General features: G+C 48.6%; 1 protein-coding gene across 3 annotated transcripts in view; it reads right to left on the reverse strand.

Moving 5' to 3' along the window:
• The window catches only part of LHFPL3 (LHFPL tetraspan subfamily member 3), a 563,045-nt gene that overhangs the window by 45,684 nt on the left and 491,627 nt on the right, over nucleotides 1-25,734 (reverse strand). Inside the window, exon 3 of one of the 3 annotated variants that reach the window (XM_025449378.3) lies at nucleotides 15,366-15,393. The exons of 1 other annotated variant lie outside the window; for it this stretch is intronic. In XM_025449378.3, the coding sequence (XP_025305163.1) occupies nucleotides 15,377-15,393 (17 nt within the window). In that variant the 3' untranslated portion in view covers nucleotides 15,366-15,376. Of the gene's footprint in view, nucleotides 1-15,345; nucleotides 15,394-25,734 lie in introns of all 3 variants that reach the window. One more of the 3 variants, XM_025449377.3, reaches the window with a different exon arrangement.

Consider the following 25,734-nt stretch of genomic DNA (forward strand, 5'->3'; position numbering starts at 1 on the left):
GAGAGAGGCAAAGACATAGGCAGAGGGAGAAGCAGGCTCCCCATGGGGAACCTGATGTGGGCCTTGATCCCAGGATCCAGGATTACGTCCTGAGCCAAAGGCAGAAGGTCAACCACTGAGCCACCCAGCCGTCCCAGGAAGAACAAATATTGTTAAAATGTCCATATCACTCAAAGCAATCTACAGATTTAATGCAGTCTCTATCAAAATATCAATAGCATTTTCTACAGAACTAGAACAAACAATCCTAAAATTTGTATGGAACCACAAGGGACCCAGAATAGCCAAAGAAATCTTGGAAAAGAACAACAAAACTGAACGTATCATAGTTCCAGATTTCAAGTTATATTATAGGGCAGTAATAATTAAAACAGTATGGTACTGGCATGAAAATAGACACATAGATCAATGGAATAGAACAGAAAACCCAGATGTAAACCCACAATTACATGATCAATTAATCTTTGACAAAGGAGGAATGAATATACAACATACAAGGGAAAAGACCGTCTGTTCAACAAATGGTGTTGGACAGCTTCAGGCAAAAGAGTGAGACCCTTTTCTTTCACTATATACAAAAACACACCAAAATTGATTAATGAGGGCAGCCGGGGTGGCTCAGCGGTTTAGCGCCTGCCTTTAGCCTGGGGCATGATCATGGAGACCTAGGATCGAGTCCCATGTCAGGCTCCCTGCATGGAGCCTGCTTCTCCCTCTACCTGTGTCTCTGCCTCTCTCTCTCTCTCTCTCTCTCTGTGTCTTTCATGAATGGATGAATAAAATCTTAAAAAAATTGATTAATGATCTAAATGTGAGATCTGAAATGATAAAAATCCTTGAAGAGAGTTACAGGCAGTAGTCTCTCTGACGTTGGCCATTGCAACATTTTTCTAGATATGTCTTCTGAGGCAGGGGAAATAAAACCAAAGATAAAGTATTGGGACTACAACAAAATAAAATGTTTCTGCACAGCAAAGGAAACAACCAACACAATTAAAAGACAACCTACTAAATGGGAGAAGATATTTGCAAATGACAAATCCAGTCAAGGGTTAGTATCCAAAATATATAAAGAACTGATACAACTCAATACCCAAAAAACAAATAATCCAATTAAAAATGGTTAGAAGACATGAAGACTTTTCTCCAAAGAAGGCATAGAGATGACCAATAGATACATGAAAAGATGTTCAACATGACTCACCATCAGGGAAATGCAAATCAAGATCACAGTGAGATATCACCTCACACCTGTCAGATTACCCAAAACCAAAAACACAAGAAACAACGAGTGGCTGGCAAGGATGTAGAGACAAAAGAATCCTTGTGCACTGTTGGTGGGAGTGCAGACTGGTGCAGCCACTGTGGAAAACAGTATGGAGTTTCCTCAAAAAGTTAAAAAAAGTACTACCTATTATCCAGGAAACACATTTACCCTAAAATTACAAAACACTAATTCAAAGGGATACATGCACCCCTGTGTTGATTGTAGCATTATTTATAATAGCTAAACTATGGTGGTAGTTCAAATGTCCATGGGAAGGTGAATGGATAAAGAAGAGGTGAGATTATACATATATATATTATATATATATATTATATATAATATATATATCACCTCTCTCTCTATATATATATTATATATATATATTATATATATATATATAATCATGAGTAGAGCTAGAGGGTAAAGGGCATAATGCTGAGTGAAATAAGTCAGAGAAGGACAAATACCATTTGATCTCCCTTGTGTGGAATTTCAGAATCAAACCACATAAACAAAGGAAAAGAAGAGAGAGACAAATCAAGAAACAAACTATAGAGAACAAACTGATGGTCATCAGAGTTGGGAGGGGTGGGGGGCCGGGGGAAATAGAGCATGAGGACTGAAGAGTTCACTTATCATGATGAAAAAAATCCAAAGTAAAATAAACTGGTTAAAAAAAAATCATAGGGGGCACCCAGGTGGCTCAGTGGTTGAGCGTCTGCCTTTGGCTCGGGTTGTGATCCCAGCGTCCTAGGATCAAGTCCCACCCTGGGCTCCCTGCTCAGTGGGGAGCCTGCTTCTCCCTCTGCCTCTGCCTCCCTCTCTCTCTGTCTTTCATGAATTAAAAAAAAAAAAAATCAGGGGATCCCTGGGTGGCTCAGCGGTTTAGCGCCGCCTTCGGCCAGGGCGTGATTCTGGAGACCCGGGATCAAATCCCACATCAGATTCCCTGCAGGGAGCCTGCTTCTCCCTCTGCCTGTGTCTCTCATGAATAAATAAATAAAATCTTTTAAAAACAATCATAGAGACAGAAAACAGAATGGTGGTCCCAGGGGCTGGCTAGAGGGATGGGGAGGAGTCTCTGGGGCAGAAAAAGGAGAGAGACAGAGATGAAGGGATAATAAAAAAAGGGTGATGATAAAGAAAAGATTTGAGGTGGACAAGAGGAAATTTGAAGTTGTCACTGGACGAGCTTCATCTTGGCAGAGGGGCTGGAGGGGTCCACCCTGGGTGGAGTTGTTGTTGCAGGCTTGAGCCCAGAGCAGGAGGTTTGGGGCTCCTTGTGGAAGGCAGGTGTGAGGGGCCAGGAAGGATGTGCCCAGCGGCAGGGGATGCTCAGCAGAGGTTAGCTGTACGGAGGTGCAGGTGCGGTAGACGCAGCACTGCCCTCGGGGTCTTTCCCCAGCTATGTGCAGCCACCCAGGAAGGCAGGTGCAGAAAGCAGACAAGAGTGTTGGTGGCAATCCTGAACTGAGGGTTCTCAAGGTGGGGGAAGCAGCTTGGGGTGCTGACAACATCTGAGTGGGGACACTCTCTCTGTCTCCATTTATATTTGGGAGGGGGTCTCTGGAGATAGCCTTGCTTTGGGGGGACAGGGAGGCCTGTGAGTTGTGTTTGCTGCGGGTCTTTGAGCCTGTGGCGGAGTCCCTAGGAGGTCCCCTGCCCCACTGGAGCACCCCTGTATCGTCTGAATGTAAAAGGGGCTGAGGAAAATATGTACAGATTGATTTGTTTGGGTGAAGAACGTCGGCCACGCTCGCTTTCAGGGCAAGTCTGTGGGATCTTCAATACAGTTGGACACAAATTTTCGTGGCAACAGTGAGATATCCTGGATTGTGTTCAGCCTTCGGAGCAGGAGGCAGCCTGGGACGCAGCTAGAATTTACCAACTGATTTCAACTAGACTTTTAACTATCACGGAAGCTGCTGCGTAGTAATGTCTGCAAACCCTGTTTGTCTCCTGCAGAACCTTCAGCTAGAAACCTCTGCTGTCCTAACAGAGCTTTGTGATTAGGGATTACGTGGAGGGGGCCAGTATTGGGAGCCCAGGGCATTTTTTTCCAGCCTCCAGAAAGAAGGAAGAAGAAAAAGACTGACTTTAACACGCTGAAAGGGGTTAAAACATTATAATTCTCCAGATGGCACGACAAAGAGGACTCAGTTCCAAATCTACTGCCCCCAGGAGTGGTTTTGCTTGAGTGAGAAAAGCCCAACTGGCAGAGTTATTCTGACATCCTAAGAATGCCAGGGAGGTGGAGCTACCTTCCCTAGGAGAGTTTTAGAAAGGCAGGCCAGGCAGCTGACGGCCTCAACACTGCTCAAGGACTTTGGGGGGTTCTCAGTTCTAATTCTAGATTTTCTGTGTGACCGAGTGACTTGGTAATGGGGAGCCTCTCGAAGCATACAACTATTTGTCTTGTTTCCCCAGAGCCTGGCCTGTGCACACGCTTCATAGATTTAATATAGAAGGAATCACCAGTGGAATTGAAATGAGGTGGCCACATGGTGGTATAAAATATTCACATCTCATAGTATCACCTCCTGGTTTCTGCCTTATTAGGGAAAGGAGCACCACTCTGACAGCTGGAATGGTGTTGAATCAGAGCCTGCATTCTAGAAGCAGGCTGCTGGGAGGGAATCCCTGCTTCACTGCTTTCTAGTTGAATAGCCTCACGGAGCTATAGTGTCATTATATGCAAAATGGGGACGATATATTTGTGAGGACGAAAAGAGGCAATATAGACAGAGCCCCTGGCACACAACAAAATCACAATAATGCACAGGAGCTGGGAGTCTCTTTGTCGCCAGGATTCCCTTTTTTCCCTAATCCTAGGATTCACTTTTTTTTTTAAATAAAGATTTTTAAAATTTATTTATGAGAGAGAGAGAGGGAGAGAGAGAGAGGCAGAGATACAGACTGAGGGAGAAGCAGGCTCCCCACAAGGAGCCCAATGTGGGACTCGATCCCGCATCCTAGGATTAGGCCCTGGGCCGAAGGCAGATGCTCAACCGCTGAGCCACCCAGGTGTCCCCCAGTATTCACTTCTCATCCTTGTTCTGCAGCCTGGGGTCTTCCCAACAATGCCAAACATGCAGAATGTTACTGCTCGTAGAGCTGTGAAGGTCACTTAATCTACAGAACCTTGTGCAGTGCCCAGGTCATAAAACATCCTAAAAACCTGCTTACTCAAAGAATGAAGGTTGAAAGACATTTGCTCTCAATTTCTGGGAATTACAAAATGTGCAAATTAGTCTTACTGAGCAAGTGATTTAAAGATTTCCATGTGTGCAATAGAACTGTTGGACACTTAGGTGTTGAGAATACAACAATTCACTGAAATTTATGAAAGTATCTTTAGGTCAGTGGTTCTCAAGTTTGACCACCTAAGAGTTTCTGGATTAACTAAAAAATTCCCAAAGAGTCAGACTCAGAAGATCGGGAAGAAGGTCTTCTTCAGCATTTTATTTTATATATTTTTTTAAAAAGATTTTATTTATTTGAGAGAGAGACAGCACACAAGCAGGGGGAGGGACAGAGGGAGAGGGAGAAGCAGACTCCCCACCAAGCAAGAGACATGGGGCTTGATCCCAGGACCCTGAGATCAGGAGCTGAGCCAGAGGCCGACTCTTAACTCACAGAGCCACCTAGGAGCCCTGTCACCAATGTTTTAAACCAATCCCCCAGGTAGTTGATGCAACACCTTCAGGCAGCCTAAAGGTCTCTATTGAGAAACTCTAGAAGTTACTTAAAAACGTGATGGCTGCTCATCTAAAAGCAAGAATCTGTTCTTTTACTTTTAGGTGTCCTTTTTTCTCCAATAGGTGAAAGAAGAACAGGATCGAAATTATCTTCAGTCACAGACTGGGCTGGGAGAATTGGATGTCGGGTAAGTCTGGACACGCTTAAAGGATTTGGCATAAAGATCTAGGGTCATTTGGACACACTATATGCCTGGAAATCATCCACAAGGGTCTTGCTTTTGGTTTGTTAAGCTAGGAGCCTATTTATCTGATTCTCAGTCTGACATTTCAGGGGGACTGTATTTTCTCCTTCAGGATTAAGGAAGAAATATTCCGCGGTGCTGTTGTAAATAATCCAAATTCTGGGATACCTGGGTGACTCAGCGGCTGCCTTCAGCCCAGGGCATGATCCTGGAGACCCGGGATCAAGTCCCACATTGGGCTCCCTGCGTTGAGCCTGCTTCTCCCTCTGCCTGTGTCTCTGACTCTCTCTCTGTGTCTCTCATGAATAAATGAATTTTAAAAAAATTTTTGAAAAATAATTTAAAATCTAAGAGAGGTTGATATGAACCACAAGAATCTGACCCAGAGCAGAGTTCCAAGTCCAAGGGGAATGCCTCTAGATCAGCATTCAAAGTCTATTACTAGGAAATAAATGCTAGGTCCATCATTCAGTAGGGTAGAAGTTTCTGTGTATTTCTACGACTTTTCTAAGGAATTAAAGTCTCCCAGAATCTAGACTCCACATTTAACCTCCATCTGAGGTCATCAGTCCGGGCTATCACGATACACACGTGCTACCTGGCACCACTCTCCCCTCCCTACTAATCTGTTGTTGTGAAATGTTGCCTTGAACGGATCTTAAGATTCAATTATTAATCAGAACCAATTTAACAGGCTGTTGATGCCAGGAATGAAATTTTTTTTTTCAATTTGCAAAGCTGGGATAAGCCGATCAAGGAGAATGGTATGATTTCACAGGAAATACATTAAGCTTCCCACGCCTGCCTGAAGAGCTAACCGAAGTTCACAAGAGTGCAAAGAAAGGTGTGTTTGGGTGGATACATTACCAGTGGATGGAAAGTAATTATGAGGAATTTATAAGCTATGGCAACCCCAGTTTACATAAAGTTTTCTTACCCTGGAAGGAAGGGTTGCTATCCTCTCTCTCGTGGATATGAGAAGCTATGAGCTTATTAATCACCCTAGGAGGCGCCAGATTTCAGAAAGGAGGGTGAAAAATGACCTAAGTCATTTGCAATATGCTGGAAACGCAGACTGTTGTGTTGAGTGTGAGGCAACTACATTCTTGAAGAGGGGCTCTCATAATGAATCGATCTCACCATGGAACCTCACGCTGCCCAGGGCATGCACAAGGTCACCTCAAAAGGTGACAGGTGCTCATCCAAATGCAAGAATCTCTTTGTTTTCTTACTTTTACATTTCCTCCTTTATTCTCCTGGTAGATGAACGGATGCTAAGATGGAAATTACCTTTAGTCGTCATAGACTGGCGACTTTTTCTCCCCACAGGATTAGAATTTCACCTCAGGGTGCCTGGGTGGCTCAGTTGGTTAAAGGTCAGCCTTTGGCTCAGGTCATGATCCCAGGGTCCTGGGATCAAGCCCCACATTGGACTCCTTGCTCAGTGGGGGGGCTTGCTTCTCTCTTCTGCCTCTGCCCCTCCTCCCTGCTTGTGCTCACTCTCTCAAATAAAATCTTCCAAAAAAGAAATAAAGAATTTCACCTCTAACACTGTGTAAGAATTAATACGATCATCTCCTAGTCAGGCGAGACTGTGAGGTACAGGCAATCAGCTGCATAATTTGCAGGCCTAAGGCTAGATGAAAATTGTTCAGAAAGCCGGAAGCAGTGCCATTAAAGCTATTATAATACGAAGCTTTTCCCTTTTTTTTTTTGTGGGCTCTCTCTTGCCTTGTCATGGCATTTGTTTGCATTTATTCTTTTTTCAAAAGATTTTATTCATATACTTGGAACAGAGAAAGAGCACGAGCATGAGCAGGGGGAGAAGGGAGCAGAGGGAGAGGGAGAAGCAGGCTCCTCACTGAACAGAGAGCCCCATGCAGGGCTCGATCCCAGGACCTTGGGATCTTGACCTGAGCCAGAGGCAGATGCTTAACCGACTGAGCCACTCAGGTGCCTCAACCTTTTCTTTTTCTTATTGGAAAATACATAGAACATAAAATTTGCCCTCTTAACCTTTTTTAGATTTGTACATTACATGCACATTTTGCACATTTTTAAATGGACAGGTTAGTGGTATTAAATATGTTCACACTGTTGTGCAACCACCACTAGTCACGGTGTATTTTATTTGCTATTTAATGTCCTTCTGGGTACATAAAGTTAAAACTTGTAATTATTAGCATGAATTTTATTCGTTTTTACATTGTGCCGTGCTAGTTTTAATGTAAATGTCAGAGCATTTAGCTCATTTGTGTAATCACTGAGATCACACAATTTGTATTTAGTCTCTGGAGGATGCCTTGAACTGGCTGGAAAATACCAACACAGATTCAGGAAGACTGGGAAGGAAGAGAGGGTTCCCCGGGTGTAGAGCGGGCTCCAGGGGGCTGGCTGGGAGCCCCTCGCTGTGTCCCCACGCGGGCCTGATGGCTGCTGGCATTCCCCCTCCCATCGGTTGATGGACCCACACAGCTGGCCTGAAGCGGGTCCTGGGGAACCTCTCCTTCTCACTGGTGGTATCCCCAACCAAGGGTGCTGCCTACACCCCAGGGTACTGCAATCTCAGTACTCGGTAACGGGATCAGGAGTGGGCCGTAGGTTCATCCCTTACGGAGTTGTAGCCTCCTGCCCGACGTCCACCACACAGAGGCTGCACTGCCACCCCGGCCCGGGGCCACCAGCACCGCGCTCCGCCCTAAGACGCTGCGGAACAGGTGCACCCAGCCCGCTTCGTCCCCACTTGTGCCAGGCCCTTCCTGGGGCAGAAGGTGCCAGGGGGTCACTGGGCAGGCCCAGGTGCCAGGGGACAGGTGGAAGAAAGGCCCTCCCCCTCCCACCAGGGACAGGGGACAGGCGTGGGGAGGAGGAGCAGGACGCCGAGCAATTTCCGAGCCTCCCCACACTCCCGCATGCCCTGAACTCCCGCTGCCCCTCGGGCCTCAGCTGCCCCTCGGGCTCAAGGGGCTCCCGCTGCCCCCTCACATGCCCCAGGGCTCCTGCTGCCCCTCAGACTCCGGGGCTCCTGCTGCCCCCTCAGACCCCGGGGCTCCCGCTGCCCCTCAGACCCCAGGGGCTCCCGCTGCCCCCTCAGACCCCGGGGCTCCCGCTGCCCCTCAGACCCCGGGGCTCCCGCTGCCCCTCAGACTCCGGGGCTCCCGCTGCCCCTCAGACCCCAGGGGCTCCCGCTGCCCCCTCAGACCCCGGGGCTCCCGCTGCCCCTCAGACTCCGGGGCTCCCGCTGCCCCCTCAGACTCCGGGGCTCCCGCTGCCCCTCAGGCCCCGGGGCTCCCGCTGCCCCTCAGACTCCGGGGCTCCCGCTGCCCCTCAGGCCCCGGGGCTCCCGCTGCCCCTCAGACCCCAGGGGCTCCCGCTGCCCCCTCGGACTCCGGGGCTCCCGCTGCCCCTCAGACCCCGGGGCTCCCGCTGCCCCTCAGACCCCAGGGGCTCCCGCTGCCCCCTCAGACCCCGGGGCTCCCGCTGCCCCTCAGACCCCGGGGCTCCCGCTGCCCCTCAGACTCCAGGGCTCCCGCTGCCCCTCAGACCCCAGGGGCTCCCGCTGCCCCCTCAGACCCCGGGGCTCCCGCTGCCCCTCAGACCCCGGGGCTCCCGCTGCCCCTCAGACTCCGGGGCTCCCGCTGCCCCCTCAGACTCCGGGGCTCCCGCTGCCCCTCAGGCCCCGGGGCTCCCGCTGCCCCTCAGACTCCGGGGCTCCCGCTGCCCCTCAGACCCCAGGGGCTCCCGCTGCCCCCTCAGACCCCGGGGCTCCCGCTGCCCCTCAGACCCCGGGGCTCCCGCTGCCCCTCAGGCCCCGGGGCTCCCGCTGCCCCTCAGACCCCAGGGGCTCCCGCTGCCCCCTCGGACTCCGGGGCTCCCGCCGCCCCCTCACATGCCCCGAGCTCCCGCTGCCCCCCGGGGCTCCACAGAAAGCACAGCTCCAGGCCCGGGGGGAAGCCCAAGCTCGGGCCCTGCGGGGCCACACTGGTCGGCCCTCCCGGCGCAGGCCCGGGTGCAGGGGCGAAGAGCAAGGGAGGCCGAGGAACGGCAGCGCCCCGTGAGCCAGGCCAGCCCCCGCCCAGCAGGGTGGCTCGTCACCCGCCCAGCTCCCCGTCAAGAGAGGGTGTGTTCCTTGGGCAAAGCCTTCTCTTCTCCTAGGACTGCCCGCGGTCCCCCCCCCGCCGCGGGCTGCCCTCCTCTGGACACACAAGCCCGCCTGTGGGCTCCTCTCGGGCCTTCCTCGCAGCCCTGCTCTTGCAGCTTCTCCCTGTCAGGGGCGCGGGGAGATCTGCCGTTAACCGCGCTTGACAGCAGGGGAAGGACGCGCCCCGCGGCGCTTAGTGGGGGAGGCCCTCGGGCCCCTGAGGGGTGGGCGCCCTTCCCGGGGCTGAGGGAGGCCGCGGGGAGCTAACGGAAGGGGAAGGCTGCGGAAGGCCCCAGGGCCCGCCGGCGGAGCTGGGCTGAGGCCGCGAGCCGGACACTTCGCTCGCAGGGCGCTTCAGGCCAGCGCCCCTGCGTTTCCGGGGTGACCGGTGCGGAGGTCACGTGAGCCAAGGGCGCTCCTCGCCCCTTTCTTCCCGACCGAGTATAATGAAACCGCCTCCTGCGCCCTGCTGGGAAAGCGCCCCCAGGGCTCCGGCTGCTCAGGCAGGGAGAAGGGCGCCGGCTATTGGGCAGGCCCGCGGGGGTGGCAGCTCCTCGCCGAGCCGGCCCTCCCCGCACCCGGAGCGGCCTGGGGCCCTGGGGGCTCAGTGGGGTAAGTGTCTGCCTTGGGCCCAGGTCATGACCCCAGGGTGGGGCCGGCCCCGAATCAGGCTCCCTGCTCGGCGTGGAGTCTGCTTCTGCCTCTCCCTCTGCCCTTGGCCCGTGCTCGCTCTCTCTGTCTCTCAAATAAATAAAATCTTAAAAAAAAAAAAAGAAAGAAAGAAAGAAAGAAAAAGAAGCCGCAGGCTTCCTCTTCTTCCCATTTTCTCAGTAATTAACATCACTTTCCAGAGAAAAGACTTCACTTTTGGATTAGGATCCAGATTCCACGGAGATTCTCCTCACGGTCGCAGGGAAAACGAAGTCCTCAGGGGAACAGCCCGGACGCCCCGGCGTTCTCCGCACCGTCCTGAGGCCTCTCACCACCAGCAAGACGCCAGAACGATCCTTGTCTCTAATTGAAAGGAGGAAGCGGCCCTGGGCCAGGCAGATGACCCTGCTCGTCCTGGAGCAGAATTTCTCAAAAACGGCGGCCTGTGGATCGTCCACATCGGAATTGCGTGGAACCACGGTTTAAAATCCGGTTTCTGCACCCCGCTCCGGGGCCACTGCAGGTCTGTGGGGAGGGGTCGGAATGTACGTTTTCAATAAGCCGAGGGGCGCGGTCCGGGGCGTGTTGGCCTGCGTCCGTGCCTGAGGCGGCTCTCAAGGCTGAGGGGGCCTCAGGATCACCTGGAGACGGGCGGGCCCCATCGCCAGAATTTTGGGTGCAGCGGGCCTGGGGGGGGGGACCCAGAGCCTGCCTTTCTTCTGAGTCCCTGGGTGATGGCGACGGCTGCTGGTCGGGGGGGCCCCACCTGGAGAACGCCGCGGGGTTAGGACGATGGAAACAATTTCGCTTTGTGTCGTCAGAGGTAACCCACTTGCTGTTCTCAGGAGGCCCTGAGGATGGCGCGCGGGAGGCGGAGGGGCTGGAGGGCCTGTCTGTCCGCTGGGGGCCGCGGGCCTGCTGGCCCCCAAGCCAAGCTGGTCTACGCAGAAAGGCCCTCGGGGAGCACACGGGGGGGGGGGGGGGGGCGGGGCGAGTGCGTGGCTCAGGCTTCTGGTGGCTGGCTCCTCAGACTCAGGGATTCAGGCCGGTTTAGGTAAAAAGGGGGTTACGGGTCGTCCTAGGGCAAGATGTGAAGGATCGTCCGGCACTTCCAGAAGGTCCCAGAACTGAACTGGAATATCCGCAGCACAGAGGAGAGCTGGGATCTCATCACATTGGCTGCCAGCCGGACTGCGCACACGACAGGCCACCAGCCCTCCAGGCTGCCGCTTCAGGGGTCACAGACGCTGCCCCTAGTCCGCATCTATGCAGGGTCTCAGGCCGCCGCCGCCGCGCCCCGCCGGCACCTGCAGTTACCGACACGGCCACCAGAGGGCCCAGCAGGACCACGATTATCTTCCGAAGCCCCGACGGCGCCTCCCGGGCCCCGTGCGCCCCGCAAAGGGGAGAGTAACGGGGTGGGGGGTGGGGGGGGGTGGGGCTCACGCCCTTGCCTGCCTGTCCCGCAGCCTCAGTGTGACCACGGGCCTCGCGGGGCTGCGCAACAAGGCCATTTTCCTCTTCAAACTGCGCTGATGGTTGTCACTGGAGAAGGGATGGGACTGCTGGGCGAGGATGTGCTTGCCAGGAAGGGGTCTGCAGGCCCTCAGCATAATTTCCAACAGCTGCTCCCCGCAATGGACCTGGTGGATCGACATTTTTCAATCTACTTCGTGGTACCGCGCAAATGCCAGAGTCCTCTGGCACAGGGGTGCCTGGGTGGCTCAGTGCTTGAGCCTGGCCTCGGCTCAGGGCCTCATCCCAGGGTCCTGGGTTCGAGTCCCGCTTGGGGCTCCCCTCAGAAAGCCTGCTTCTCCCTCTGCCTGTGTCTCTGCCTCTCTCTGTGTGTCTCATGAATAAATAAAATCTTTAGGGGGGAAAAACAGAGTCCTCTGGCACAACCTTTCCAGCCAGATTTGCCCTCTAAAGTCCCAGCTCCACCAAAATCTCGGAGCTGAAATTCTATCCCAGTGATACTTTCTGAGGTCACAGCTTTTTTGCAGGGCTATGTTTTGTCCGGAGGCATTAGAAGGTAGGAAGTAGGAGGCAAGTATCCCCCTCCGTGATGTTTCCCTCCCTGCTATATCCTGGCCTGCTCTTTCCACTCAACTCTGAATCAGGGGAAGCTCCAAGGAAATGGCTGCAGACCAGACGGGCTACTTTGAAAAAAGATGCACATTGAGCTAAACTTGATATACGGAAACCAGTGTGGGCCAGATTGTTAAATCGAGTAATGATTCTCTGCTCCAAAAATAAGATTCATCATAAAAGTGTCACAGATTTACCATGGAAAAGGAAAGCCCTGTGAAAATGACATTGCGAGTTTAATATCTGCATTTCTGTAATTTAAAAACATTATTTAGTTTTATTTTTTTCTTGACTAGCTCTGGTCTTTAATATCGAGTGTCCAAGATGTGATGGTGGGTAAGTGTCCATGATGACATCAGACAGATTTGGATTCCAATCCTGTCTGCCCCTTACTAGCTCCAGGATCTTAGGCAAAATGATGAACTTCTCTGTAACAGAGCTGAGTATCCCCATCTGTAGATAAGGGTACTGATTTGTCCCCTGGCTCATGAAATTGTTATAGTTGGTTTAAAGAGTGGGTAAATTTTCTGCTTGTGTTTTTTTTTTTTTTTAAGATTTTATTTATTTATTCATGAGAGACACCCAGAGAGAGGCAGAGACATCGGCAGAGGGAGAAGCAGGCTCCCTGGCGGGAGCCCGATGCAGGACTCCATCCCAGGACCCCAGGATCACGACCTGAGCCAAAGGCAGACACTCAACCACTGAGCCACCCAGGTGCCTTCTGCTTGTGGCTTTTTAAAAATTAACACATATAAGGTACAAAAAATAATAACAAATAATTGTGTTTAAAAAGTAGAAAATTAATAGCACCTTAGAAACCATTCATTCATGAGAGGCACAGAGAGAGAGGCAGAGACATAGGCAGAGGGAGAAGCAGGTTCCCTGTGGGGAGCCTGATGTGGGACTTGATCCCAGGACCCTGGGATCACATCCTGAGCCAAAGGCAGATGCTGAACCACTGAGCCACCCGGGTGTCCCTGTTGGGTTTTATTTTTTTTATTTTTTTAAAATTTAAAAAATTTTTTTAAATAAATTATTTATTTATTTATGATAGTCACACAGAGAGAGGGAGAGAGAGGCAGAGACACAGGCAGAGGGAGAAGCAGGCTCCATGCACCGGGAGCCCGACGTGGGATTCGATCCCGGGTCTCCAGGATCATGCCCTGGGCCAAAGGCAGGCGCCAAACCACTGTGCCACCCAGGGATCCCTCCCTGTTGGGTTTTAAATTATTCTTGGATTGCCTCAGAGACTTCCCCGGCCCTGTCAACCCAGGAAGCAATATACTGAAAAGAGAAAATGTAACCTTGTTCACATACTGAGCCTGGTGTCTTGTGACGGAGAAAAGAAGACATGAGCCACAGAGCCCCAAAGTGCAGAAATCGGACATGAGCAAGTGTGGAGTTCGCCGTGCCCACCTCGGTTTCAGGGGCCCGCGTGAGGAGGGAAGGCTACTTGCTTCTCACCTACACCTTCTCCCTCCTGCCCGTGTCCACCTTCAGTTCCTAACAGACTCCCGGGGCTCTTGGTCCAGTTTGTACAGCCCGACTAGAAGTTTTTCCATAATTCTGCAGTGCGAAATGAATACGGCGGGGAGGACCCCGCGTGAAAGCAACTGGAGGTTCACGAGCAAAGTTAGCGTCACATACTTGCTGTAATCAGCTCCTCTTATACTCGTGTTACAGGCGAGGAGCCCGAGGTCCAGAGAGGCCCAGTAGCTCTGCCAAGCTCACCCAGATGTTTATGGCACAGCCAGGACTGGGACCCCAGTGTTTTCTTGGGATGTTGGTTCCTTCACTCTCCTTCACTTCTAAATACAAAAGCTCTCCTGGCTGTGTGTGGGGGGGCCTCTCCCAGAGAGAAACAAGCTGGGATAATACACACTGAGAAGATCTACGATGCCAACAGGAGGGTCGAGTTTCAGTCGGGCCTCTGTCCCGTCCTGGGTAAGTTACTTTCCCTCCCAGTCATCTTCTGTGAGTTAAGGGGTTTGGAGTGAAGGACCCAAGGACCCGTCAGCTCGAAATGGTAGGTTGGGGTCTCAACACTGAGCACACACATCTCATGAGAGCCCCTTCAATTTCAAGTTCTTATCACCTCTGACAGCCAACTTGGAAAATGTCCTTCTAATCCCCCCTGAACACACACTTGAGATTTCAGTGAGACTGAGGACAAAGACTGATTCAACCCTGAAGTTGTCGGCAGGTGGAGAAGGCTGTACAGTAAGCCAGGGTCATTTTTTTAAATAAAGATTTTATGTATTTATTCATGAGAGACACACACAGAGAGAGGCAGAGACACAGGCCGAGGGAGAAGCAGGCTCCCTGCAGGAAGCCTGATGTGGGACTCGATCCCAGGTCTCCAGGATCATGCCCTGAGCCGAAGGCAGACACTTAACCACAGAGCCACCCAGGTGCCCCAGACAGGTTCATATTATAAATTCCTCCTCCCCAATTTATTAATTCTGGAAGTCTGGTTGATCACATATTAGAATCACTCAAAGTGGAAATACAGTTTATGTGGAGTCAAGGAACACCAAAAGTGACTGTGTGTGTATGTGAACGATGAAGGGCCCATTATTTGACTTAAAAACCATATCCTTTCTCCTTCAGGATTACACATTTCATAGAAGTATGTGTCTCCACTGTATACGTATGTACAGAGAGGAATCCTAAGTAAACGAGAAGATTACCACTTCTCTCCATGGCTCATTTCAGCCACATGGCACAGTGGCATTTATTTTCATAGCTTTGACTCCTAAAGAGGCTCACAGGACAACGAGCTGTTTAAGGGGGGTGGCCCCAGAAGAACACGGCACAGCACAGGTGTGCTATTGGTGGCCACGACCAGTGTGGAGAAGCCCACAGACCCGTTTCCACACTGGGAAGGAGTGCGTCCCTGCGAGAATGAGGCCACATGCCTCCATCCTGAGAGCCAACAGTCAGGGCTCATTGTCAGAGAACAGTAACCAAGCGCATTCCCCAGGAGCCCCCAGCTCCTTCCTGGGCAGGTGCCAGGCTCACAGCTGCAAGGGCTCTGGCTCTAACTGGGGCCGGCGATTGTGGGAGAGAGAAGCACGAATGTAAAACCAGGAACAAGACACGCGATCTAGGGCTTAAAAGCGACCGTGCATGCGGCCCAAGCGCCAAGCGGCGAAAGCGGGAGTCAGAGGCGAGCAGCGGAGAGAACATGCGGGAACGGTAGGCAGAAGCGCACAAAACACAGCCGGACCCACAAGGAGCCATGCTCACACTTACATGGCGTGCTCTCACACTACCTTGGTTTGCTTTAAGCATTTCCATCGTCTGAGAGTTTGGGAGGGAAAAACAGAATGGTTAAAGGTAAATTACATTAAGAGTTTGCACTTGTTTGTTAAAGGTCAAAAACAGCAGTGTCATTCCTGGCCATCCCAGTCACGGTGTGCACAAAGACACGCGTGGTGATCCGCCGTGATGAAAGGCACAGGTCTGGGAGCCAGACTGTGGTTTCATACCTCGCTTCTGCCGCTCGCTGGTTGTGTGACCCTGGCAAGTATCTTATCTTTCCACACCTCAGCCTCCTCATCTGTAAAATGGGTCTAACAGAGGGGCACTTACCTCGTAAGGCGGTGGTGAGGATGGCATGAATTAATACACGTGAAATACCTGGACCAGTCCTACCCACCACTAAGCATCATCTAAGTCTCAGATGTCACTGTTACCACTAGTTTTACCCTTGGCTTCCTCAGGCAATACCACCCAGATTAGCCAGTCAAACGTTTATGGAAGGCCAAGGACTCAGAGATTTTGAGATGCTCAGTAAGAAAAAACAATAGAAACAAATCAAAGCAAGCATTCAGGAGAAATAGACAAAGTGAGAAGTGTACAGGTTGGGCAATAATTTCATGTGTTGCAATAATTCTTTGAGGACATAATTTCAAATTCCAAAGCAATTCAGAGTAGCTTTTAAAGAAAGATAAATAAAAATCAATCACATTCACACAGATCAATTAGAACCCCGAGGCCTGGTTCATTTTGGACAATTCAAGGCTATGTTTACATCATCAGGGATTACCTTTGCCCTGATGGTGTCTTGTGTTTTCTAACTGGCCTCCATCCAGTGAATTGCTTAAAGGCACCAGCACAGGGGCGGGAGGGTCATGAGTACCAAGTGGTTTACACCAAGTCATGTAGGAGGACAGACCTCATTCCTCTGTTCCTTCCTAGAGCCATTCCATCGGCTCCCAGCTCCCTTGGCAGGATACTGTGGTCATGGGGGCAAGAATGGGACTCTGGTGCTCTTCCTGCTTCCTTCTTTTGGTTGCTACCTATGGCACTTCTTATTCATCACTGGCCTGAGAAAGTTTCCCAGATGGAGGCTTCAGGTTTCTCCTTTGTTACTCTAAGTTTTCCCACTCTTGCAAAGACGCGGGGGGACTGTGTTGGCTCTCTTTGGAACGTGAGTATCTAGATGAAGCAACTTGGTTCCTACAGTTGGGTGAGTGGATGCTAAATCTTTCCAAGGAAACATTAAAAGTAACGTTGGAAGTCTTCAGCTGGTAGAGTACAGAAGGAACAAATGGCAAGGAACAGGCCAGCATCTGTTTCCCCTAATCGACCTTTGCCAGAAAGTAGGAGTCACAGGCTGCCCCTGAAGGAGGACACTTACTCCCTAAAGCACAGATGCCACCATGGTGTTCAGCTTCCAGCTACGTGCAGGGTGTGTGTGTGTGTGTGTGCGTGTGTGCGCGCGCACACATGTATATTGGTGGCGCCCAACCATGGATGGGTGTGTTCTGAGAAGGCCCCTGCTTTAAGCAGAGTTTTAACCTGGGTAATATATATATATATATATATTTAAAGATTTTATTTATTCACTTGATGCAGAGAGAGAGCACAAGCAGGAGCAGAAGGAGAGGGAGAAGCAGGCTCCCCGCCAAACAGAGAGCTTGACATGGGGCTGGATCCCAGGACCCTGGGATCATGACCTGAGCCAAAGACAGACCCTCAACCAACTGAGCCGCCCAGGTGCCCCAACCTGGATAATATTCTTACGTGCAAAGGTACCCCGGAGTTGAACTGTCCAACTGCCAGTTGGGCTGCAGGCTTGTAAGGGCTGGGTCTGGGCTGTCCTGTGTCAGGCAGCCTCTCACCCTGTCAAGCACAGCATGCCCCCCATGGCAGGAGTGGGTTAGGGCTGCCAGGGATTGCAGCTTCATCTTCATTTGGGAGGGAAGCTGGCTTTTTAAAGACACAGTCTGAGATCTTTCCCAATCACAGGTACTGGTTTCAGGGACACAGATTACAGGTCCTGGGCTCTAGAACACAGAGAGACACCTTGATTTGTCCAATATCTTTTTGAAGGGATGCAATTTATGTCATCAGAATGTTGCTTGGGCAAAAGTGCAAATGGGAGAAAGGGGCAGAGGATATTTAGAGAAGCAAAGAGGTTTCCAACCAGGAAAAGTAGACCTAATGAATTGATGTTTGCAGAAATGGAGACATTTAAACAGAATTATTAAGCAATTAGCCAAATTATAACTGGGATGGGAAACACAAGATGATCTCAAAGGGAATCATTTCAAACAAGTCATTCTTTTGCACTGGAAGGCTTTCATTCTATGCTGTCTGGAAGGTCATTATTTTAGCAGAAGAGATAGAGGCAGTTATGTTTTCTGGTTGATGGGACAAGCAATGTCATGTTTTCAGGAGGATCAGGGAGCCCATCAGGCCACAGGGCCATATCTGGAAGGCTGGAGCCCTGGATGGAGTGAAGCTGGCTGTGGCACCAGCGTCCTGTAGTGTGAGCTTTTTAGTACGGTCCAATGGCAGTAGCTTCTAAGCACTACTCTGGGCTGCAAGGTCCCATCCTCACCAAGGAAGAGCAGACAGACCCAGGCATCAGGCTAAGCTTTAGTGGGTAGCCCACATAGGAAGAAGGCCAAAAGAATGGGTTCTATCACTGACTGAACGGCTGATGCCAGCGTCATTTTTGGAGCATTCAGATGTTCTAAGCTCTGCTTTAGCTATACACTCAGGTCTCAAGGCAAACTTCTTCTGGGTCCCTCTGACCCCTGAGAGTTATCCCCTGGACCACAGGTATCATGTTCCAATCAAGGCCTAAGCCATGGGACACACTTCCATCGACAGGGAGAGGACTTCGCAAAGAAAAGGAATCGCATTACCCCTCCTGAAAAGTGGGTCATGGACATGTGTGTGCAACAGCTCTTCTCTGCTACAGACACGTCTTGTACCATCCCTGCTCCTACTGGACACTGCTGACTGTTTAGAAGGCTCACCAAATACATCAGTCACTCTTACAGCAGTAGATCAACTAACAGCCTGAGAGTCTACTCATTAAATAATTTTTTCTATAATACTCAAAACACAGAAGCGACATAGCCTTTATGCTTCCCCTTGATTTACTCACACTTGAGTGAACAGCTGTCTCGTTCATTAGAAACTTTATAAAAACCCCAAATGTCCCTCTGAGTGAGTATTTCTTTTATATCTGGGTGATTTGCACTAAGCCCTGGGAGTCCGGGTTCGATAGTTTAATTTCCCACTTCCCAGGTGGTAGCAGATAATAGGTGGAACGCTGAGTGTTGACTGATTTCCCTTCAAATGCATCGCCTCCTGGGCCTTTAGTGTTCAGTGGCAGAGGGTAGCAATGAAAAGAACAGATATGAAACAGAGTCCTAGTGAAAATGATTTTTAGTTGAGAGGCCTTTCAGAGGAGAAATGCAAGATGGCACTGTAATTTATTGTTGGAATCAGAAATCTAGGCTGGATATGACCTTGGTAATTAATGACCCCGTCTGCTGCTTTGTTTTATAGATAAGGATATGAGGCCCCGAGAGGACAAGTGTCCCAGCCTGCTGGAGAGTCAGGGTTATTGGTGGACCCCCTGACTCATGATCCAAGACTACTGCACCGTGCTGCTCCCCAGTTGCAAGAGAAGAACATGATTTTCTAAGCAATGACATCCATTAGGAGTAAAATATGAGCATTATGTGCAGCCTGCCCTGCTGAGTTTAGAAAGGTTTAATCTCTTCACAAGCTAAGGGCAAAGTTAGTTAGGAAGCTACTTTAATTCTCCCAATAAGATAATCAAATGGTGTATATGGTCTGCCTTTAGGTCACTGATCCCCAAAGCTGAATAAACTATGGACCCCTTTAAAGGAAAATAATCCTCAAAGACCTATGGTATACTTCCTTAGCCAGCACTGGAGAATAATTTTTAAAAAATATTTATTCATTTATTTGAGAGAGAAAGATAGCGAGCAAGAGAGAGAGAGAGCACGACCAGGGGGAGAGAGGGAGAAGCTCCCTCCGTCAAGCAGGGAGCCCATGATGGGGCTCAATCCCAGAACCCCGGGACCACGACCTGAATCAAAGGCAGACACCTAATCAACCGAGTCACCCAGGCACCCTGAGAAACATTTTCTTAAGAAAGCTAAAATCTCATTCTTTGAACATGAGTTTCAACTGAGAACTGTCACTGATAAAGGACATTTGGTAAAATGAAAGCATCAAACTTAAACATCCTTCCTAACCCCTGTGACCCCCACCTCCTCGCAAGAATATGTCCCTGAAATTCAACTTGAGAAACACTGTTCTAGCTCAGAACTCATCTCTTGTTCTCTTCTCTGGACCCATTAACGAACTCCTTTCCAGTTTGTTCCTATCCACCTTTGCTCCTGGGATAGCTACCTTTTGTACAGAATGGATTAAAACGATATTTATTTATTTAGTTCACAATTTTGCAATGGGGCCTGTGTGTCCTATTACCTTGTCACCTGATCTCTCTCCGGAATCCTGGGTCCTCTGTGATTTTCTTTCTTTCTTTCCTTTTTTCTTTCTTTCTTTCTTTCTTTCTTTCTTTCTTTCTTTCTTTCTTTCTTTCTTTCTTTCTTTCTTTCTTTCTTCTTTCTTTCTTTCTTTCTTTCTTTCTTTCTTTCTTTCTTTCTTTCTTTTCTTTTTTAAGATTTTATTTATTTATTTATGAGAGACATAGAGAGAGAGAGAGAGGCAGAGGCACAGGCAGAGGGAGAAGCAGGCTCCCTGCAGGGAGCCTGATGTAGGACTCTATCCCGTGACCCCAGGATCACACCCTGGGCCAAAGGCAAGCACTCAACTGCTGAGCCACCCAGGCGTCCTGTCTGGGATTTTCTTAATCTTTGCTTTAGATGAAAATCCAGCCCAATCCTGCCTTGGCAGAACAGTATTTTTTTTTTACTGGAAATGCTAGTTTTGTAGAAAGAAGGAGCTAGAGGTCTGCAGTCTGACGTCCACTGGCCATCAGCCACTGTCTGGATTTCAGGAATGAAGTTCCACCAGTTAAAATGCACTTTAAACACCTCAGCTGGCCGTGTATGGTAGTTAAGTTCTGTGTTTTACAATCTTGCCAATTTAACATTGCCATCCTGTCCTCCCTCTGGGGTGACAGGTGGCTAAAAACACATTTAGATTTTCCTCTGAGGGGGACTTACTCTCTCCTTGACAGGCTCTCTCTGCTCCATGTCTCACAGACGACTAAGAATTTGCCAGGGACCTCCCCTTGGGAATGTCTCTTCAGGCCTACCTGCTTTCATCTACTCCTGGGTCAGAATTCACTTCATTAAGAATTCATTTCCCAGCGGTGAATGTAAGCATGCTAGAATTTCTTCCTGGCTCTTACAGTTGTTATTGTTTTTATCTTGGATTTTATGGAAAGCAACTTAAAAAAAATAGGATGGGTCTCAGTTCTGCATAATTGTGGTTAAAAAAAAAAGAAAGGCTGTTTCTTCATACTCACACATTCCAATACGGTAGCCACTAGACACACGTGACTATTGAAATTTAATTAAAATGAAATTCAATTAAAAATCTAGTTCCTCAGTCTCTTCAGCCACATTTTAAGGGCTCAAAAGCCACATGTGTCTGGGGTACTTACTGGATAGAGCTGACACAGAATATTTTCATCATTGTTCTTTGGCACAGTGGTGCGCTAAAAACATTTATTATGCATTAATAAAATTTGAATGCAAGATGCGTACGAGGCTCTAGAAGTCAGATTCTGAAAAAGATACAATGAAACATAAATATGTAAGACAACTTCAGTCAAAACCCGTCTGTAAAATGTTGAGAGTTATTTAATAAACAATACAGTTGGAAGTCTGGGTGTCTTTATGTTCAAGTCACACAAAGCCTCATCATTTAATTTAGATTCTAAGAAGATCAGCCTTTATTTAAATGAAAAGACAGAACTGACTTTTACTAAATGGAGTTTGTGTGTGTGTGTGTGTGAGGTTGGGGTGGTGGACATGCATGGATAGACCTATCAGAAGCATCTGGAAACCTGTGTCATACTAGACATTTTCTCCCCTATCCAGGTAAGACTAGGATTTTTTTTTTTTTTTTTTTTGGCGGTGGAAGGTGCTACAGGTGGAACTTTTAATTTGAAAAAGCTCAAGTGGAGTTTTCTCCATCCCAGCCCTCTAGTTGGGAACCGCTGCTCCCCCAAATGGCTAAACTGTGCAGAACGGCTAGGACCCTTTATGTACTTTATTTTTATTTATTTATTTATTTAAAATTTTTATTTATTTATGATAGTCACAGAGAGAGAGAGAGAGGCAGAGACATAGGCAGAGGGAGAAGCAGGCTCCATGCACCGGGAGCCCGACGTGGGATTCGATCCCGGGTCTCCAGGATCGTGCCCTGGGCCAAAGGCAGGCGCTAAACCGCTGCGCCACCCAGGGATCCCTATTTTTATTTTTTTTAAAGATTTTATTTATTTATTCATGAGAGACCAGAGAGAGAGAGAGAGAGAGAGAGAGAGAGAGGCAGACACACTGACAGAGGAGAAGCAGGTTCCATGCAGGGAGCCTGACACGGGACTCAATCCTGGGTCTCCAGGATCACATCCTGGGCTGAAGGCGGCACTAAATCGCTGAGCCACCTGGGCTGCTCCCTTTATGTACTTTAAATACCTAAGTCCTATATAACTTATGTTAGAATTCTCTAGAGAAGCTGAGCCAATAGGACATATTGGAAATATATTTTCCTGGAGAACCAGGAAAGCCAGTGGTATAATTTGGCCCCAGTTCAAATGTCTGAGAACAAGGGGAGCTGATGGTATAAGACTCAGTCTGAGTTGGAAAGTTCGAGAAATAGGAGTGCTGATGGCACATGTGAGGGGTAAGAAGAGGTGGACACCCTGCCTCAAGTGAGAGAGCAAATTCACCCTTTGACTTTTTGTCTATTCAGACACTCAGTAGAACACCCACTTGCATTGCTGTGGATGGTCTTTTTTACTCAGTCTATTCTATTCTGGAAATAGGCTCACAGATACACCCAGAAAAAATGTCTTCCTAGCTACCTGGGCATGCCTTAGCCCATTCAAGTTGATTCATAAAATTAATCATCACATGGGTTAGGTTGTGATCACAGGATCTCAACCTGTGTCTCATGGGAAACTCTGCACAAACTCTAAGTAGAGTGGGTATGCCTCTGGTTATATTACCTCTCCGAAGCAGCATGGGTAAATGCTGAAGGCAAGTTAGCAGAGCATTAAACATTTATGCATTCAAGGATGACTTATTGAGCATCGAGTAATATCTGCCCAATTCCTTGATGTATTATTGTGGAAATATATGTATTATTGTGGAGTATAGCAAAATAAGTAAGTATGATGCTCGAGTGTGGCATTGAGTGAGGCTCAATTCCTGCATGTGCTTTGGAGTTGAAGTCTGGTATGCTTCAGCTGAGTCCTTAGGCAAATTAACTTTTCTGAGGTTCAGTTTCCTGCATTAGATTGGGGATAATGCTTATTTCATGGGGTTATTATGAGGACTGAATGATATAAGGCGAATGTTCAGTAAAATCTAGTGACTACATTATTATCAGAATTTATAGTTTGGTGATGAGGATAAACTCACTGAAAAGCTGTACTCTTCCTAACTGCAGAGGTGGCTGGTCCAACTGATAAAATGGCGCTAAAGAAGTCAAAGCTGTAGGTTTAACAACATGGCATCCAATTAGCTGTAGGGTAGACCAGATGGCCCTGCCTCTAGCTCTGCTGTCTTGCAAATGTGGACCACCAGGAAATCAGGATGGTGGTTTATGGACATTCAAATGTGAGAGCTAAGCGTGATCCAAGATGGAGTCAGGTCAGGTTCCTTCCTTCGGAGATGAACAGACTAAGGATCAAAGTGCTTTCTCAAAATTTAAACAGAACCCGTCAGTGGCAGCAGAACCTAGGGTTCCCGATTCCTTGCCCCATGTTGTATATACATCAATAGCCTCCAAATGGAACAGAAACCTTCATCACGATGAAATATTAGGAAAGGTGCTTATGTTACTGTCACTGGGCTGTGGGGTTATTTTGAAACACACTGCATTGACTTCAGAACCACACTGGGTGCAATTTTCATGTGTCCCTAGAGATAAATTGATATCCTATGAGACGTACTTCCTACAAGGGACTCTAAAATGGCAGAGTCATAATCTATAAGAGCCAAGTGTTCTTGGGATCTAGTCTGTGGTACATCCCAAAAGTTGACCTAGGATTTCACTGCTCAGCCAGGGTAACCCTTCAATTCCTTCTGGAGTATGGCAATGACTAGGAGAGCACAGTGGACTCCTGAAAAACAGGGTGCTGGAAGGTAAGACCCAATTTTATGTTCACCACAGCCTTGGTACTATCTTTCTTGGTTTTCAATTTCCAGGGCAGGTGGTAAACTTCTTGCTTAATCCTTGTTTTTATCTTGTCATGTCCTGAAAGTGTGAAAGAACTGTGGGCTTTTCAGAGTAGAATATGTTGGCCTCTTGGTCTTCTGAGCACTTATTTCCATGTGGCGGCTGTATAGGATAGCATTTTCCAAAGATAATAAATACCTCAGCATGCAGGGCCAGCCACACCCAGTGACAGTAAAGAGAAGGGCAAGACAGTCAGGAGGCACCTTTAAAAATTTAACTATATTTTATCATTCCCTGTTCATAGTGATCCAATGGCTCCCATCACAGTTGAAATGAAATCCAAACTCCTTTCCCTGGCTTATGGAGCCTATGGGATCTGGCCCAAGCCTCCCTTCCTGCTTCCTTTCATACCATTCTCCCTCTTACTACCATTCAACCAAACGGCTCTTCATTCCCATCTTTGGATCTTTGCACTTACTCTTTCTATTGAATGAAATTCTTTCTCACTGGCTATTGTTGGATCCATATCCAGGTTTTGGCTTAAATGCCACATCTTCAGAGACCCTCCCTGAATAAACAACCTGTGGAGGAGTTTGGTCACTGTCTAACATATTACCTGGTTTAAATTCTCTGTATGGCACTTTGAGCTCTCTGATATTGTCTTGCCTTTTAAATTTCTTTATTGCCCATCTCTCCCCATCAGAAAACAAACTCCAGGAAGAGTGGGGTTTTGTCTACCTGGGTCTATCTTCTAGAACTGTGCTTAACACATAGTAGGTGCTCAAAAAATATTTGGTGAATGAAATGAATGGAAGAACAAGTGATGACCACTGCAGGCTCATATCTCATTTAAGCTTACCTTCTTGCTAGTGCTATTCATGCCTGCAGGGAATCTCACAGGCTCTGGACATTGCCTACCTAGATGCAAAGTGTGCAGCACCATGGAGAGCAAATCTAAACATCACTCTTAGGAATAAAACACACAGCAAACATTGGTTGATTGAACAATATTTAATGTGTACCTACTCTGTGTCTGATACTAGGGTCTTTATGAGGATTAACTCAATTAATCTCAAGACATCAATCTAGTAGGCCCTATTTTCATTTCCACTAGTGAGGATCAGTAAACTGAGGTCTTAAGGGTTAAATGTATCACCCATGGCCATATGGATGGTAAACTGAAGGGCCAAGATTTGAAGCCAGGGCATTTGACTCCAGAGGCTACACTGTGAAGTGTTACAGAAAATTCACAATGGAACCCATCCAAGGGAAGAGAATGCAAGGAAGGAATGAATGGCAAAAAGAAAATGCTAGAGAATGTGAACTTATATGTATTTATGAAATATAAATCTGGGGGATCCCTGGGTGGCTCAGTGGTTTAGCGCCTGCCTTTGGCCCGGGGTGTGGTCCTGGAGTCTCGGGATTGAGTCCCACATTGGGCTCCCTGCGTGGAGCCTGCTTCTCCCTCTGCCTGTGTCTCTGCCTCTCTCTCTTTCTGTGTCTCTCATGAATGAATAAATAATTTTTTTTAAAAAAAGAAATATAAATCTGGTTGACAATCGTCTCCTACCTGCATCTCCAAGGCTACAGTGCCTTCAGCGATCTGAGAACATCACTGTTCATTTCAGCTGAGATGACCACACTTTTCAGCATTACAGAGATCTAATAAATCCCTTGGGCATGTTGCATCCAAATCATCATGAAACCGAAGCTGCCTTCTCTGCCTCTAGGATCTGAGCAGGCTACACTGAGTGGACCATGCATATACGTGTTTATTTGCTGGTCAGTGGAACATTGGAAGTGTTTCAGCTGGCTATTGGCCCTAGATATTCCTTCTGTCCACTTGCCACTGTGCAAGTGTTTGTCTCTATAGGACAATGGCGACTGTCACACCTTATCTGGCATATGGGCTTGCCATCTTGGTCCCTCTTGCCCAGCCAGACCCCATTGATGTCTAATAGGTCTCAGCAAGTGATTTCAGGAGGCAAA

This window comes from Canis lupus, chromosome 18 (genome assembly GCF_003254725.2).
Source record: "Canis lupus dingo isolate Sandy chromosome 18, ASM325472v2, whole genome shotgun sequence".
Taxonomy (NCBI): domain Eukaryota; kingdom Metazoa; phylum Chordata; class Mammalia; order Carnivora; family Canidae; genus Canis; species Canis lupus.